The sequence below is a fragment of the Tursiops truncatus genome, chromosome 3 (assembly GCF_011762595.2).
Source record: "Tursiops truncatus isolate mTurTru1 chromosome 3, mTurTru1.mat.Y, whole genome shotgun sequence".
Classification (NCBI taxonomy): Eukaryota; Metazoa; Chordata; class Mammalia; order Artiodactyla; family Delphinidae; genus Tursiops; species Tursiops truncatus.
The window spans coordinates 49206322-49222439 of record NC_047036.1 but is presented as its reverse complement, the minus strand read 5'-3'; the positions used below and the strand labels follow the sequence as shown (position 1 = coordinate 49222439).

Below are 16118 nucleotides of genomic sequence, written 5' to 3'. Positions count from 1 at the left end.
CATCTCCTCAGCAAGGGTGGCCACCTGGGGCGGTGGAGGCCATCGGGAGGCCTGACTTTTTATGCAGACTTCCAAGCCATCCTGCTCTCAGTCCCCACGCTCTTCTAGGACACGTGGTACCTCCAATTCAAAAGCCTTTCAGGGTTTCTACAACTTACTGGCCTCCTCCTATGCAGGCAGCTTGGGTTTCAATGTTCTTCCCTTTGATCAATCTGTTAACATTTATCTTAATATTTTTCCATCTTTTAAATTTTTTGTGAAAGTGTCATCTACTGCTGTCTCCACGGTTAAGTTTGTAGATGTTGACTTTGTTGATTTCTTCAAATCAAAATTGGGTTTTAAGAGGCAGCCCAAGAAAACTTATTATTTTCAATGTACTATGTTCAACCAGAAGTCCACATATTAATTCACCCTAAGGAAATTATCAATGAAGAACACAAAGATTTATGTCAAAGAGTATTTATTGCTTCTTAATGTATAATGGCAAAAAAATGAGGATGGTCAAAATAGCTAACAATAAAGGATTAATTAAAGAACTTAGGGGACTCTGTGGTGACCAGGAAGCGGTGCCGTTCAGATCTCCTTCAACAGACTATTCCACGGGGGAGAGTTGACGAGAAGCCTCCGGCTGCCATCCCTTTGGATCCACATCAGTGTTCGTGTTGCGGTCACGCTTCCTCCCTGCTGCCCTCCCCCACCATTGACTAAGCATGGGAGGGGCACCGGAGCCAGGCCGTTCTTGTCCAACATGAGAACTGTGCGGTGGGCAACCCCTGCCCAAGGGCTGACTCCCCATCAGCCTAGGCAAGCCCTTCTCAGGGCTGTGAAGCTCTCCCTGGCAAACCCTTCCTCTTGATCTCCTCTCACAGGTGTCACACTTGCACCATCCCCCTGCCTTGCCTGTTCCCTCTCCTTTGTCCTTCAGAGAGATTTCTCCCGACATGTTCCTTGTACAGTTAACCCTCTCCTGGCATCTGCTTCTTGGAGGACCTGAACTGACAGAATACCCATCCACCGAATATTAAGGCAGTTTTCAAATATTATATTTATAAAAAATGTATAAAGATAGAAAAAATAGGATATAATGCTATCAAAAAATGCCAGTATTCTAAATGCATACACAAAGGATCCTGGTTTTGTTTTTTTAAAACCACATAGAGTAAAAGGGGTGTGTGTGTGTACACAAAATCCTTCACACATACACATCACAACATTAAGAGTGGTTATTTCTGGGTGAATGGATTATGAGTTGCTGCTTCTTTACCTTTTTCTTTATTTTCCAATGTTTCAATAGTGAACATTATTACATTTATAACCAGGAGCAAAGATAAAGTGCACACACACACACACACACACACACACACACACACACACACAATACTCATAAGGACCCTCAATCCCCCTGAGGCAGGATGCTGTCTGAAGGAGCACACTGCTGGCTTCATCTTCGTAGGTCGGGGCACAGTAGGCAGGCACAGCTGAGCAGCAAGAGATACAGATTATAATGTCAGCACTCAACAGCTTCCAAACTGTGCTTGGCTGATTCCAGATGTTTTCAAAATCCAAACTGCATTTAGGAATCTTGATGGATCATCAGAAGGAAATAAAACAGATGGAGAGTCAATCCTACCAAGTCAGTATTTACCCAAACTACTTGATTTTCCATTTTATTACTTAACTGGTAAGCAAGAGTGGTGTCTTCTCCTCCTTGAAGGACAGGCGACTTTCCTCCCAAGCTTGCAAAAGTGAGGTCAGGGGACACCCAGCTGGCACAGGGCACACGTGCTGTCCTTCCACTTGGTCACCCTCCAGCTTGCTGTTTGTCTCTCCAGCACAGAACCTGCCCCGGGTTTGCTGTTCTTGAGGAACCCTTGTGAATCAACATGTCAGAACAATGTAACACACCACCACCACAAGAGGAAGAGCTGACACTCATCAGATGCCTACTTTGTGCCAGGTAATGTTCTGAACACTTCCCACACATTACATAGCTCATTTAATCTTCACAAGAATCCTACTGGAAAAATACTAACACCGTTCCTGTTTAACAGAGGAGGACGCAGAGGTGTAGAGAGGTAAAGCAACTCTGCCAGGACCGCAGAGCCAGTGTGAGGTGGAGCTGGAGTTTGAACACAGGACGTAACAGAGGAGAAATAAGATGGACAACAAAATGCAACTCAGGGGCACAGCGGTTGTCCTTGACAGAAATGAAAGTTGGACAATGCCAGATAAGCAGCAGGGGAAGTGCGATTCCCCTGGGGAGCAAATCTGGCAAAACAGACCAGAGGATATGGACTTAAAAAACAGGGGAGGAAGTCAAGCAAGGGCCACTATATATGCACTGAGAGACACACAGGTAAAGTGATGCAGACAGGCATGAAGTGACAGCCAGGGGACACAGTGAACAAGTCCAGGAGGCCATTCTGTGGTGGAAAGGGTCATGGAGAGGAAGGGGGTGAGCATGTGAAGATCAGATCTAAGGGGTGTGAAATTAACAGGGAAATCGATGGCGGAGAGATAGGACTGTCAGCCAAGAGGAAGGAATGGACACACAGGGGTACAGATATCTCCACTCTGAAAAAGCAAAAGGCCAAGAAGAGGGAAGCACTGATTGAGAGGGAAGTGCGTCATTTCCTTTTCACTGTTATTTTAACCCTTCCATGACGTCTTCCTCAGCTGCCCTGCCAAACAGTGAGAACAATGAACTCCTCCCCCAGGGCTTACATGTTATAGGATGAGAAGGGAGCACGTCACTGGAGGCTTGAGTGAGGGTGGATGGTTGGTTTTCTATACATGCTATGTGCTTTTAGGGATTCTTGCCAAGAATGAGGTGTGATTTCAGGTGAGTAGGTGCCATTGGAGAAGAGAATCTCCTCCTGCCAAATTATTGTGGCCGTGAAATAAGATCACACATGTGAAGGACACATGCACAGGGCTTGACACTTAGTATGTGCTCAGTGAATAGTGGTCGTGAGCAGGGGGCGTCTCTCTCTACTCGGAAACATTCAATGGCTCCCCTCTGTCAACAGGACACAAGTCCAGGTGCCCAACCTGGCACTGAAAGCCTGTCGTTGGCGAGGCCCCTGCTTACATTTTTATAACCTTAACCACAGAATTGATTCACTACATTTACATCTTGGCAGACTTAGTCTTACTCAGCAATGTCAAAGAGCCAATGTAAGAGGATTTAAGAATTAACTGACACGGGTCCCCTTCATCACAGAGCTTAGTCATGGATCACAGGAGTTTATCGGCGAACTCAGGTCCAGGTGGGTGAAGTGAGGGAACATCATGAGCTGAATCCTGAAATACTAGTCAAGTTTGCATGAGGTGTGATGCGGTGCTGGGTCCCCACTGGAGAGCAGCTTTCTGTTCTGACAGCAGCAGAACAGGAGAGAGATTGGTGAGTTCAAGATCACAGGGAGAAGAGAGGAGAGCATATGTTGTGTAATTCCAATTAGAAAACAAAGCTGGAACATTGGGTTATAGGGTAGATGGCCACAAGTGGTCAGGCTTAAAAATAAGCGAACAGCAGTGGAGACAGGGCCCACTTGGCGAAGCCCAAGGAAACCTAGAGCAAATAAGAAGAAAACAGCTGCAGGCATTGTTCTCCAGGATAACGAAGACTAAAAGCCATTCCAGACACACAAACCTCATTTTTACCGATCATTCTTTGGCTCAGTGCCAAGAAGCTACTTTTCTTTTATTTGTTTTTTGCTCTTTTTGCCCTTCTCCTGGGAGTTTCCTCCCCTGTGCTCCATCCCCATCCTGAAGATTCTATTCCCAGTTCCAAACACAGGCACAGGACGTAGGCTTGCCTGGCCATCAGGACATCTCGTTCTTTTGGACCTAGTGATTGGTTCGGAGTTGGGTCTGTGGCCCAACAAGAACTACTCAGATGCAATAAGACCTTTGTTGGGGCAGTAGGGGAAAAAGCACTTCTTCTGTTGGAATTTCCATAAGGAAGATGACATGTACCTGGAACTGCCCAGGAAGCCAACACTATGGAAAACAGAGCCAAAAAATGCCAGAAACTGGGTCCACACGACGCTGGATCAAACTGCACCTGAAACCAATATATTCCAACAAGGTCAACTAAGGGAACCAATAAATTTCCATGTTTCTTAAGCCAAGTTGAATTGGGTTCCAGCCTCGCAACTAATGGAGTCACAACTAATGAAGAAACAGAAGCTGAGGCTGAAATAAACTGATCTCTGCCAGAGAGGTGGGATGGCCCCTGGACACGGAGACACACTCTGCCTCCTGCACCTGCCCAGCATGCAGGAACCTTAACCAAAGGCTGCACCTCGCCGGAGGGACAGCAGGTGTGGACTCCCAAAGACCCAACAGCTCTTAGCCCAGACCTGCAAGGAAAATAACTATCCTCCCTTGTATGCAGAGAGACCTCGTGCAGGCAGCCAAGAGGAAAAGCCAGCTGTGGGAGACTCTCCGGACAGTTTCTGCCCCATAATCTTCACCACAGCCAGCCCCTCTTGCCCACTGTCCACCAACTCTATCTGTCTTCGCCAGTGGCACTTGTCTCATCACTGTCCCCTGACCACAGCGTGTGTTCTCCTGACTCTACGTACAGGATCCTCCACCTCTTCCGCTTCACCCACCTACCTTGCCCATAAACCTGGCTCAAATCTCTGCAATTTTCTCTGGCCACAACAACACACATTTGAACTCAGTTTCCTTATCCATAAAACAGGACAATAATCTTTTAGATATTTAGCTATTAAAATATAATAATGATCATTGTAATACTGTAATAGCCAAGGTTTATGGAGCGTTTTAATATATGTCAGGCACTGCCCTAAGTGCTTTATTTACCTCATTTAGCCTTTATGTACCTTTGTGGAAAAAGCATTGTTTTTACACACGTTTAGGCAACAAAGGCACAGGGAAGTTAAGTAATTTGCACAGCGTCTTACAACTAGAAGGTGACAGAGACATATTTCAAACCAGAGCAGTTTGCTGCCAGAGCCTTCATTCTTAACTGCTACGTTCGTTGCTCTAAAGGGTATTAAGATAATGTAAAAGCATGGGATGCAGAAACATCAGAGTCCTGCCCAGACCACTTCCGTCTCAAACTGAAAATCCCCTCAGAGAAGTTTAATTACAGGTGACAATGGCAAGATGCTTTTTTTCCAAGTAAATATTTTATGACTTCACACCTAGCTATGAGGCCTAAGAAAGACTCTCTCTTCCCTTAAACCTCTATAGGTCCTATCACCAGTCAGCTGCCCAAGCCCGAAGCAATGATAACTGTACCCCAGGGGCACTCGTGAGAAAAGGTGAACTAGGGCTGGATTAGGATCATTTATCTCTCAAACCAGGAACTAAACTAGGTTAACAAACATCCAGATTTGCCCTGACCAGTCCTGGTCTGTGTCTGTTGCCCTGGTGGGAACTAATAAGTACCCAAGTTTGGTGTGAACCATCAGTTAGTTGGTGACCCTAGGCCCACCTATGTGCCAACTAAGAGAGGGAGATCATCATAAACATCCTTTCCTTTCCTCCTATGACTACCTCTCAGATTCACGTTCCTGCTACTACATACCTTCCTGAAACCAGGGAGATGGCATTTCCATGCTGTGGGGGTAACTTCACAGCTTCTGAAGATAAGCTGTGAAATGGCTAAGAGCAGACATTAGCTCAGCAAGATGAAATCAAACTATGTTAGTGAGGTTGGGCTGCTATAGCAAAATGCCGTAGACTCGGTGGCTTAAATAATAGACATTTATTTCTTATATCCTTGGAGGCTAGGAAGTCCCAGATCAAGGTGCTGGAAGATTGGGTTCCTGGTGAGAGACCTCCTCTGGCTTGTGGATAGCTGGCTTCTCACTGGGTCCTCACAAGACAGAGAGAGAAAGAAAGGGCTCTGGTGTCTCTTCTTTTTATAATGGCACTAATCGCATCATGGGGGCCCCACCTTCAACCTCATCTAAACCTATCATCTCCTAAAGGACCCACCTCCAAATACCATCATGGGGGAGGAAGGGAGGGGTTTATGGCTTCAACCCATGGATTTGAAGGGAACACAAGATTCAGTCCCTAACAAACAAACCAAAAAACCTCACCCCAATTCCATTACCCGTCTCAAATAGTATTTAGCTGTGTCTCACTTCACTCAGGTCTCTGCTTGAATGTCACCTCACAAGGCAGCTTTCCATAACCAGCCTTTCTAAAAAACACTAAGCACTGCCAGCTTCAGTCTTCCCAGCCCTCACACACAGCTTAATCTTTCTTCTTAGCAACACTGTGTGTGTGTGTGTGTGTGTGTGTGTGTGTGTGTATAAAATATCTTTGTCTTGCCTAGTGAAAATATTCCATAAGAGCAGTCCCAAGGAGAAAGCTGTCTGGAATTTCGTGGCAGAAGCTATGCCAGCTGCTGTTTCCCCACCACACAGACCTTCCTCAGTGGGCGGCGAGGATAAACGTTTTCAAGCATGTGTGGTGCATATAAACTGACACTGTCAAATCATCCACGGACTCACACGAAACTTGTTTTATTTGTGTAACAGTATATTCTTTCCTTAACCAGGGAGGCCCGTTCCTACTCAGCATTGGCAAAATGAAATTTGCCCCAAACCAGTAAATTCAAACCACAGTGGCACGTTTTTAGTCACTACTAATTGAAAATGTAGTCCTTATGTAAATATTCAAATTCAGGTACTTTGTTATGACTGACTGTCCAGTTTAAAGGGCTTCCTCTGGTTAAACTCTAAGTTACCAGCCACCTCCTCTGGTTTAACTCTAAATCACCAGAGGGCCTCACCCTGGCCCATCACGGGGCAGCAGTGGCTGCTGGGGGAAGGTGAGGGTCATTTACATTACCAGTGGGCTCAGCTGCTCCGGCCTCACCCCACCTCCAGTGAGAGGCGGATACCAGCCTTGCTACCAGTCACCGGAGCCTCAGGGAGACTTCTCCAAGCTCTGACCTTGGGGGGGCCGAAATAGGCCAAGTGCCCCTCCCAGACACTCGACCTCTGCTTTCCAGGAAGCCCCCACTTCTCTTTCCTGCTTGGGGGCCAGTAGGGGCTGCAGCGGGGAAGGGACCAGGCAACTTCGCTGGGCTGCTGTACGGTTTCCTCCACTCCTGCCCAGGGTGCACCATGCCTCGCCTTGTGCCTCACCTCATGATCTGGGGATCTTTGTTCTCTGCAATCTGAGGGGGCTGGTGATGAATGAAGAACAGCAAGCTTCACAGCTTCACACTCCATCACAAATAAGGCCACAAGAAAAAGACTTTCTATGTACAGCTCTACTCCCCACACCCAAGTGCTCTGTAACACGCAAAGCTCTACCCGCCCATGAGGGAGTGCTGTGCCTGGTTCCAAACTTTCCTGATTTCCTCCTGCCTTGTTTTGATAACATTTTATCCTGAGGTGTTTGTTCTCTGCAGAGATGACAAGGCAGGAAGCATACGGATCCTGATTTATCCTCCACTGCACAGCCGTTGGAGCTGAAAGCCCAGCTTCAAAGTTTTGCTCTGCCACCTGCTTGCTGTGTGACCTTGAGTAAATCACTCAACCGCTTGGACACAATGTCTTCTCTGTGGAGGGGGTAGTATCATGAAAAGTAAACAAGTTAGTAGATGAAAAGCTTTAGGACCATTCTGGGCATGTAGTAAGTACTGGGCCATAGGTACTCAATGAATAAGGCTAGGCTCTGGAGGTCGGGGCTGCTGCTGTATCTGCAGAGCGTTCAAACGATTCAGCCAAATTGCATTATCTTCATGGCACGTCCTCTGCAGGCTGTCCCTGCATGCTCAAGTGGGATGGCATTAGTGACCCTTAGCAGGAAGGGGGGCCTGGTGATCTCAGAAGAGATTGTCTGACTTGGGTCCTGGGATGTTGGCAGAATTGCTTTTCAAAAATTTGGCTTTGCAATTTTTAATTGCTCAATCTTGGTTTTTCTGGCCCAAAGAACAGAGCTTCCTGCCCTCAGACCTCTCCTGAGAGAAGTCCTTAGCCTTGACAAGGAAGGTTACTTCGCACATGCCAACATCTGCTTCCAGCAAACACAGGCAGGTCATTTGCATAAATCACGCAGACCTGGCAACTACGAAAGGGTGATGGTGTTACCTAGACAGGATTCTTTATCTGTTTGAAGTAATCACAGTTCTGATATTGTGCTCTTTTTGCCTTTTGCCTGGACAGCAGTGAGATGCAGAGAATCTTGGTGAGCAGAGACAAGCTGGGCAGCCAGAGGTGGGCAGCCTTCCAGGGCCCGGTCCCGGCCGGCCACATGTACACTGCACCCCGTGGACATGTGCACTGGCAAGGATGGCCTTAGAAGCTGGAGGAGGGAGCACCTCTCCCTTCGCCTGGAGGTTTTGGCTTACAGACCCATGAAGCACCAGTGTGGGCTCTGGCGGGTCTTTTTCTTTCAGACAACCCAAGACCATGCAAATCCTAGAGAGAGAGAGAGACTGTGCCTGTATGTGGGGATGGGAGCACCGGGAGAGGCGATGCATGCGTGGGAAGGCTGTGTGAAGGCCAGGCCAAGTGTGAGAGGCTGCATGGCACAGGGAGGGGAGGAGGGATAGCACCTGGTGAGTACGGGTGAGGAGGCCGGGGAGGGAGATGGCTGATGGATGGTTCGTGGGCCGTGCAATGATGTGGTGAAGAGCACGGCCCGAGGTCAGGCGGCCCAGTTGATATCAGCGACCAGCCGTGGGACCCAGGGCCTTTCTCAGCCTATTTTCATAACTGGAAAATGGAGGAAATAATACTCACATTGTGAGAATCATATTAAATAGTACCACCATCAAAATGATCTTTGTCGTTGTTGTTTGCTGGATTACAATCATGGGTGCAGAGTGAAGGGAGGTATTCTTTGAGGTCTAGGAGCACCTAGGGAGTGACTCTGAACCACTCTGACTCTGACTCTGACTTTATGTGATTTTTCAATGAAAGCAGAATCCCATATATTCATCTACAGTGAGAAGTACAACTTGAGAGAAGACCAGACCCTTGTGTTCCACCAGCACACACTGTTTCTGAAGACGGGCTCCAGGGGGATAAGGGCCCAGTCGAGTTACCCCAAGGCTCTCTCTCCCCTGGATTTTATGGCACTGACAACTCCCATCTCTAAGGAGTCTGATCTTCTGGTTTGACATGTTAGAATCACACTGGAAATTACACAGGGGGGTGATATGTAATTTGATATGATTTAATGGTGTTAGACAATAGTGGTTAAGAACTCTGCATGTGAGAGTAAGACAAGGGAAGGGTAAGCAGAAAGGAAGGACCAGGGAAGGGAAAGAGAGGCATAGGAGAAATACCCAAAGGCTGAGTAGCCAGGAGCATGTAACTGCACAAGCTTTAAGCCACAGCCAGCCAGTAGCAGAGAATACAATTCAATCAAGTGTCCAGTCGGCCCCTGGAGCCTCTGTGGCAAAATATTATATCTTTATTTTACACCACATGGGGTTTGCTTAAATGTCTTTTAGATGGTTTATTGTGGGAGAGGGCAACCTTAATGAAAGAATAGGTATCATATACATACTTCAGGACTCTGAAAGAAGTGTAGAAGGAAGTATGACTTGCTACTTTTTCTAACAAAAATGGAAATTTGTAATTTCTGTTAATAAAAAGGCCGCCACCACATGAAGAGATGCTCAACATCACTAATTATTAGAGAAATGCAGATCAAAACTACAATGAGGCATCACCTCACACCGGTCAGAATGACCATCATCAAAAACTCTGCAAACAATAAATGCTGGAAAGGGTGTGGAGAAAAGGGAACCCTCCTACCGTGTTGGTGGGAATGTAAATTGGTAGGACGGTTATGGAGAACAGTGTGGAGGTTCCTTAAAAAACTAAAAATAGAATTACCATAGGACCCAGCAATCCCACTCCTGGGCATATATCTGGAGAAAACCATAATTTGAAAAGATACATGCACCCCAATGTTCACTGCAGCACTATTTACAATAGCCAAGACACAGAAGCAACCTAAATGTCCATCAACAGAGGAATGGATAAAGAAGATGTGGTACATATATTCAATGGAATATTACTCAGCCATAAAAATGAATGAAGTAATGCCATTTGCAGCAACACGGATGGACCTAGAGCTTATCATCTAAGTGATGTAAGTCAGACAGAGAAAGACAAATATCAATATTTGTCTATCTGATATCAAATATCAATATGATATCACTTACATGTGGAATCTAAACAAATGATACAAATGAACTTATTTACAAAACAGAAACTGACTTGTAGATCTCGAAATCAAACTTATGGTTACCGAAGGGGAAACATGGGGGGAAGCAATAAATTAGGGGATTGTGATTAACATATACACACTACTATATATAAAATAGATAACTAATAAAGACCTACTGTATAGCACAGGGAACTCTATTCAATACTCTGTAATGGCCTATATGGGAAAGGAATCTAAAAAAGAGTGGATATATGTACATGTATTCTGGATATATGTACTGATTCACTTTGCTGTACACCTGAAACTAACACAACATTGTAAGTCAACTATACTCCAATAGAAATTAAAAAAAAAAAAAAATGCTGCCACAGTGTTTTCTGTTCAGTGAGGTAGAGACCCCAGAATGGCCTGCCCAGGCCTGCATTACCAGACCCACAACTGATAGGCTCTGGGTCAGTGAGCTGGGTCTGGCAGGACCTCAGGAGACTTTCTAGAGCTGGGAAAGCCTGGAAAGACTGTGGTCATCAACAGCCCTTGCAGTGAGCGTGCAGGCTGCCAAGCTCTCACTGGCTACAATGGAGAGTTTCCTCTAGACCCCCCCTTGGTTGGGCCTGTGTCCCAGCTCACTCTGCTCTTCATGGTGGAATCTTGGAGGGTACAGTGCTCATCCCCCCTGCCCTAAAAGGCAGCCCAGAGCATCTGCCTCATGTCCCCGCTGCCTAGTAAAGAAGGCTCCTCAAAGCCAGTTGTGGCAACTGTCCAGCAGCTTCATCACTGCCTCGTAACCTGCTGCCTTCCTGCCCAGGTTTGCTCTCAGCCCCTCATTCTTGATTTTGGCTCTTGCCTATAGCCCTTATCTAGCTGTTTGGACTTGGAGCTCCTGGGTAGGGTAAGAGTCTGAATCTGAGTACTCTCTCCAGACTCTGGATCTTCTGCCCTGCGCGTGCTGAAGAGAAGCCATGCTAGTTTCGGTTCTTGGAATGCAACTCTGTGCTCTGGGTCATGGAAGCGTGGCCGGGCTGCCCTAATTACAACTGCCGAGATTTCTTCTTATGCTTCTGTCTATGGAGGAAGAGATGCAGGTACTCCCAGAACAGAGAAAGCTTTCCAAAAACTCTTGTCTGTCTTCTGATAATTTACTAAGTGGTTAGATCTTTCTTGCTAAAGAGAAAACAGCCAAGGGTTTAGTGCCAAGGTTCCACATTTGTGGAGTTGTCTAGGAAGTACTGCTTCTAAGAGAAGTGAAGCTGGATGAATCTTACGAAGTCTAATCAAGTATATTTGATAAAGCCAGGACAGGAATCAGAACTAGTGAGAAAGAGTTAAGAACTAGTTAAGAACTAGTGAGAAAGCGTCTCTGCTATTCTTTGATGTTTATTCTTTTATGTATCTTTTTAAAATGCAGCACTTAGTAACGCTTACATAGCATAGCTGCTTTCCTTAGAGAAAAAAAGGTATTAATTGAAAATTTTACAATTCTGATTTGAATCTCATATATTAAAGTACATCTCTAAGTATTTATTCTAGTGGTTATAACCCTTTATGCATCAGAAATAACTAGGAAGCATATTAAAAATACAGATGTTGAAGCCTCATGCTCATAAATTCTGGACCCAGGCATTTGCTCTGTCAGCATATGTGATGTTTGAGAACCACCAGTGTTGTGCCTCTCAAATTTAAAAGTGCATACGAATCATCTGGGACCTTGTTAAAAAATATCGATTCTGACTCAGTCGGTCTGGGATGTGGTCTGAGATTCAGTGATTCTAACAAGGTCCCAGTCTGAGTCTGATGCTGCTTGGTTCGTACATCACATTTTGACTAGAAGGCATGGACCATGGAACCAGGTGCAACCGCTCACCTGTTGGCAGCTGGGCCCAAATTGGAGGCTAGGTACCTGAGAGAAAATAATCAGGCTCCTCAGGATGGACTCCTGACACTAAGTCGTGGAATGATTAACAATGGACTTTACATACATCATCTCAGTAAATCTGCACATAAATGACACAAGATCAATATTATTTTATATATATATATATATATATATATATATATATATATATATATATTTTTTTTTTTTTGGATGAGAAACCCAAGACTCAGAAAGTCATACAGCTAGTAAGTGCATATATTGGTTCTCTATTGCTATTTTACAAATTACCACAAACTTAGTGGCTTACAACACAACTTCATTATCTTTTGGTTCTAGAGTTCAGAAGCCCCAAAATCAAGGCATTGGCAGGGCTATATTCCTCTGGGGGCTCAAGGACAGAATCTATTTTCTTTCCTTTGCAGCTTCCGGAGGCCACCAGCATTCCTTGGCTCAAGCTCCCTTCCTCCATCTTCAAAGTCAACAACATCTCTGACCTTTTTTCCTTCATCTCCAAGCACTGCTGGGAAAGCATCTCTGCTTTTAAGGACTCAGGTAGTTAGACTGAGCCCCTCTGAATGATACGGGACACTCTCTCACCTCAAGGTCTGTACCTTAATCAAACCTGTAGAGTCCCTTTTGCCATCCCAGTTTCCAGGGATTAGGGTACAGACATCTTTGGGGCCCATTATTCTGCCTACCATTGGGGGTAAAGCAAGATTTGGAGCCTGGAATCAAATTCAGATCTGATTCCAAAGTCCACGCTCCTTCCAGTACACAACTCAAAACAGCAGCTAAATTGAATGTCGTTGCTGTTGTGTTTTCTGGAGGCCAAATGGAGAATGGAGCTTAAGTTTAGTGCACCTGTAGGCAGCCTGAATTCTATTATCATTTTTAATTGAACTCAATGGTGCTGAAGTAGATTTTATTTGTTGCAATTCATTTTGCATTCTCCTTAGACTCATCGAAACAGGCCTGCTGTGCTAGTGCAGATTCGCACTAACATCTAAGTGTGGTTCCTGGTTGTTATTTAACCTAACTAAAACATTAAGATGGAAACCAAGGAACATCTTTCAGATTTGGCAACGAATTATTTATACTTTCAAGCAACAATGTGGAAGCAAGATTAGTAAATGAACCTTGAGTATTCAAGTGCCTTGCAGGGAGCTTGTGACTAGTGAGGGGCTATGTTCACCACATCAAACTCCCCGCCACCATAGCAGCAAGGTGTTCCTGTCTGCAGAGATTTAGCCCTTAAACTGGGGCAAAACTCCTCCCACTCTTCTTGAGTGCATTTAGAACTAGGTTTTCTTTTTAAGAGCAGCAAGTTCATCCACAGAACTGGGGCTTCTAGTTATCAGAAACGTTATCATCAGGACAATGTGAAAAGAGAAATATTTAGTATGGGTTCTTTTAAATCCATCTATTACGGGTTGAATTGTGTCCCCTCCAAAATGAATTGTTGAAGTTCTAACCCCCAGCACCTCAGAATATGGCCTTATTTGGAAATGGGGTCACTGCAGATGTAGTTAGTTGAGATGACCGTTGTCCTCATAAGAGGAAAGAGGCAGGGGGAGAAGGTGCCCATGTGACAAGATGCAGAGACTGGAGTGACGCATCTATAAGCCAAGGAACGCCAAGGAGTCAGTAGACACCAGAAGAGGCAAGGAGGGATTCTCCCTTACAGGCTTCAGAAGGAACCAGCCCTGCCCACACCTCAGTTTTGGACTTCTAGCCTCCAGAATCATGAAAGAATACATTCGTTGTTTTAAGCCACCCAGTTTATGGTACTTTGTTACAGCAGCCCTAGGAAACTGACATACTTATCTTTCAGGATGTTGTTACAATTTGTATTTCTCACTTTACAGAATGGATGTATTACTGAAGAGGTAAATGAAAATACATCAAACAATGATTGGAACATGACTTAAACACTGGAGATGTAGTCCCACAGAATGATTTTGACTACAAGATGTTACTTAAACCACACCACAGAAATCTTGCCAAAACACCATTCATGGGGCTTCCCTGGTGGTGCAGTGGTTAAGAATCTGCCTGCCAATGCAGGGGACACAGGTTCAAGCCCTGGTCCAGGAAGATCCCACATGCTGTGGAGCAACTAAGCCCATGCACCACAACTACCGAGCCTGTGCTCTAGAGCCCACGAGCCACAACTGCTGAACCCACGCACCTAGAGCCCATGCTCCGCAACAAGAGAAGCCACCACGATTAGAAGCCTGTGCACCACAATGAAGAGTAGCCCCTGCTCACTGCAACTAGAGAAAGCCGCACACAACAATGAAGACCCAATGCAGCCAAAAATAAATAAATAAATAAATTAATTAAAAACAAACAAAACCACCATTCATTATGAAGTTGAACTTAGCAAAACAGGCATTTCCTAGTCTGGTTTCAGGAAGTTCTAAAATAACATTATAGAGCATGGACACAGCTCAGCAGTGGCAGTAACAGTCAAATGAGAACCCGCTCACTTGTAAAGCACCTACTATGCTCCAGGCACTGGGCTAGGTGCTTTTCAGACATATTTTTCCAGACTATTACTCCTCCCTTTTGTAAAACAAAAAACAAACAAACCTTTTCCTTTGGGTGTTGACCTCCTGCAAGGGTAGAATCAGTGGAATGACTAATATAATCGAGTAGAAATCTCTGCCATGGTCCCACACTGACCCTTGTCATCACTGAAACTGCTCCTCCTTCTGAAGCAGTAACCTCAGTATCTCTGTCTCTCATTACCTCTGCCTGCCAGTCCTTCCAAGTTACTTATTAACCACTCCTGCAACCACTGTTCTAACCCCATCAGGATCTGCAGTCCTTTGGACTTCCCATTTACCCTATCTTTTGCCTTCCCCTATCTTTACTTCCTTTTCATTAGTCTTAGAATTCATTGCCCATCATCTGGCTCTAAATCCTTCATCCTCTTCTAACAGCATCATCCGCTAAAACCCAACTCTGTGGCTACAGCTGAACAGAACAATACTGCTGGAGAAAGTCACACATGGCTATTTACCACAAACATATGTTGCTTTTATAATGAGGAAAAAAAAGTTATTAAAAAGAAATTGCTCCGTGATGGGAGAGGCCACAGCAGTGAGAGGCCCTCGTACCGCAAAAAAAAAAAAAAAAAAAAAAAAGCAATTGATCATGTAATTGGCTTGAAAGGTTTTTGCATTTTATCAGCTTTTCAACTGCTATCTCTAAATTATTTCAGAAACAAAATTGCTAGTCTTTTGAGTTTTCCTTCTCTGAATGTTCATCTATAGGTTATTTATACATACATACATACATATATATATATATAAAACCTTTGGACTGTTTCGGCTCCAACATATGGCTTGGAAGTTATCACTCCAGTCCTTACAGGAAAAACCTGGACAAACTGAAAACCAATGACTTTTCTTGGACTCATCAGAGAACTGAGTTTGCAGGGCAAACTGTCTCCCCAAAATGTGGAGAGACAGGCAAATCCAGAGTCACAGCTAAAAGTTACTTACTTGGAGCAGAAGTGCCAGAGCCATAAACTGGTAGGATCAATTCTGGGGACCACAGTCTCAGGGGGAGCCCTTACTTTGGTGAGTATTACCTCCAGGGGCCCCACCAATTTCTCCTGGTAAAATCAGAGAAAGGTTCACTCATGGCTCTGGCAGATGGAAGGGAAGGATCATGCTTGTGAAAAATACCCAGAGCTTTCTCCATAACAAAGGCCTGATCCCCAGGGAAAAGACTTTACCAGACCCTTGTCCTAAAGCATGGGAAAAGGGCATTCCTCTCACTCCAGCCCCTTCTCACCTTCGTGTCTTACCTCAGAGGGACGAGAGGGCTATCCAAGAAGAAACACATGGGACTTCCCTGGCGGCACAGTGGTTAAGGATCCACCTGCCAATGCAGGGGTCACAGGTTCGAGCCCTTGTCTGGGAAGATCCCACATGCCACGGAGCAACTAAGCCTGTGCGCCTCAACTACTGAGCCTGTGCTCTAGGGCCCATGAGTCACAACTACTGAAGCCCTCACGCCTAGAGCACGTGCTCCACAACAAGAGAAGCCA

At 45.2% G+C, this 16118-nt stretch overlaps 1 protein-coding gene across 1 annotated transcript in view; it reads right to left on the bottom strand.

The window, feature by feature from the left end:
- Positions 1 to 451: 451 nt before the first annotated feature.
- The window catches only part of IPO11 (importin 11), a 249283-nt gene continuing 233616 nt past the window's right edge, over positions 452 to 16118 (bottom strand). The window contains exon 30 of the mRNA XM_019929989.3: positions 452 to 1870. Within this exon, the coding sequence (XP_019785548.1) occupies positions 1802 to 1870 (69 nt within the window). The 3' untranslated portion in view covers positions 452 to 1801. The remainder of the gene's footprint in view (positions 1871 to 16118) is intronic.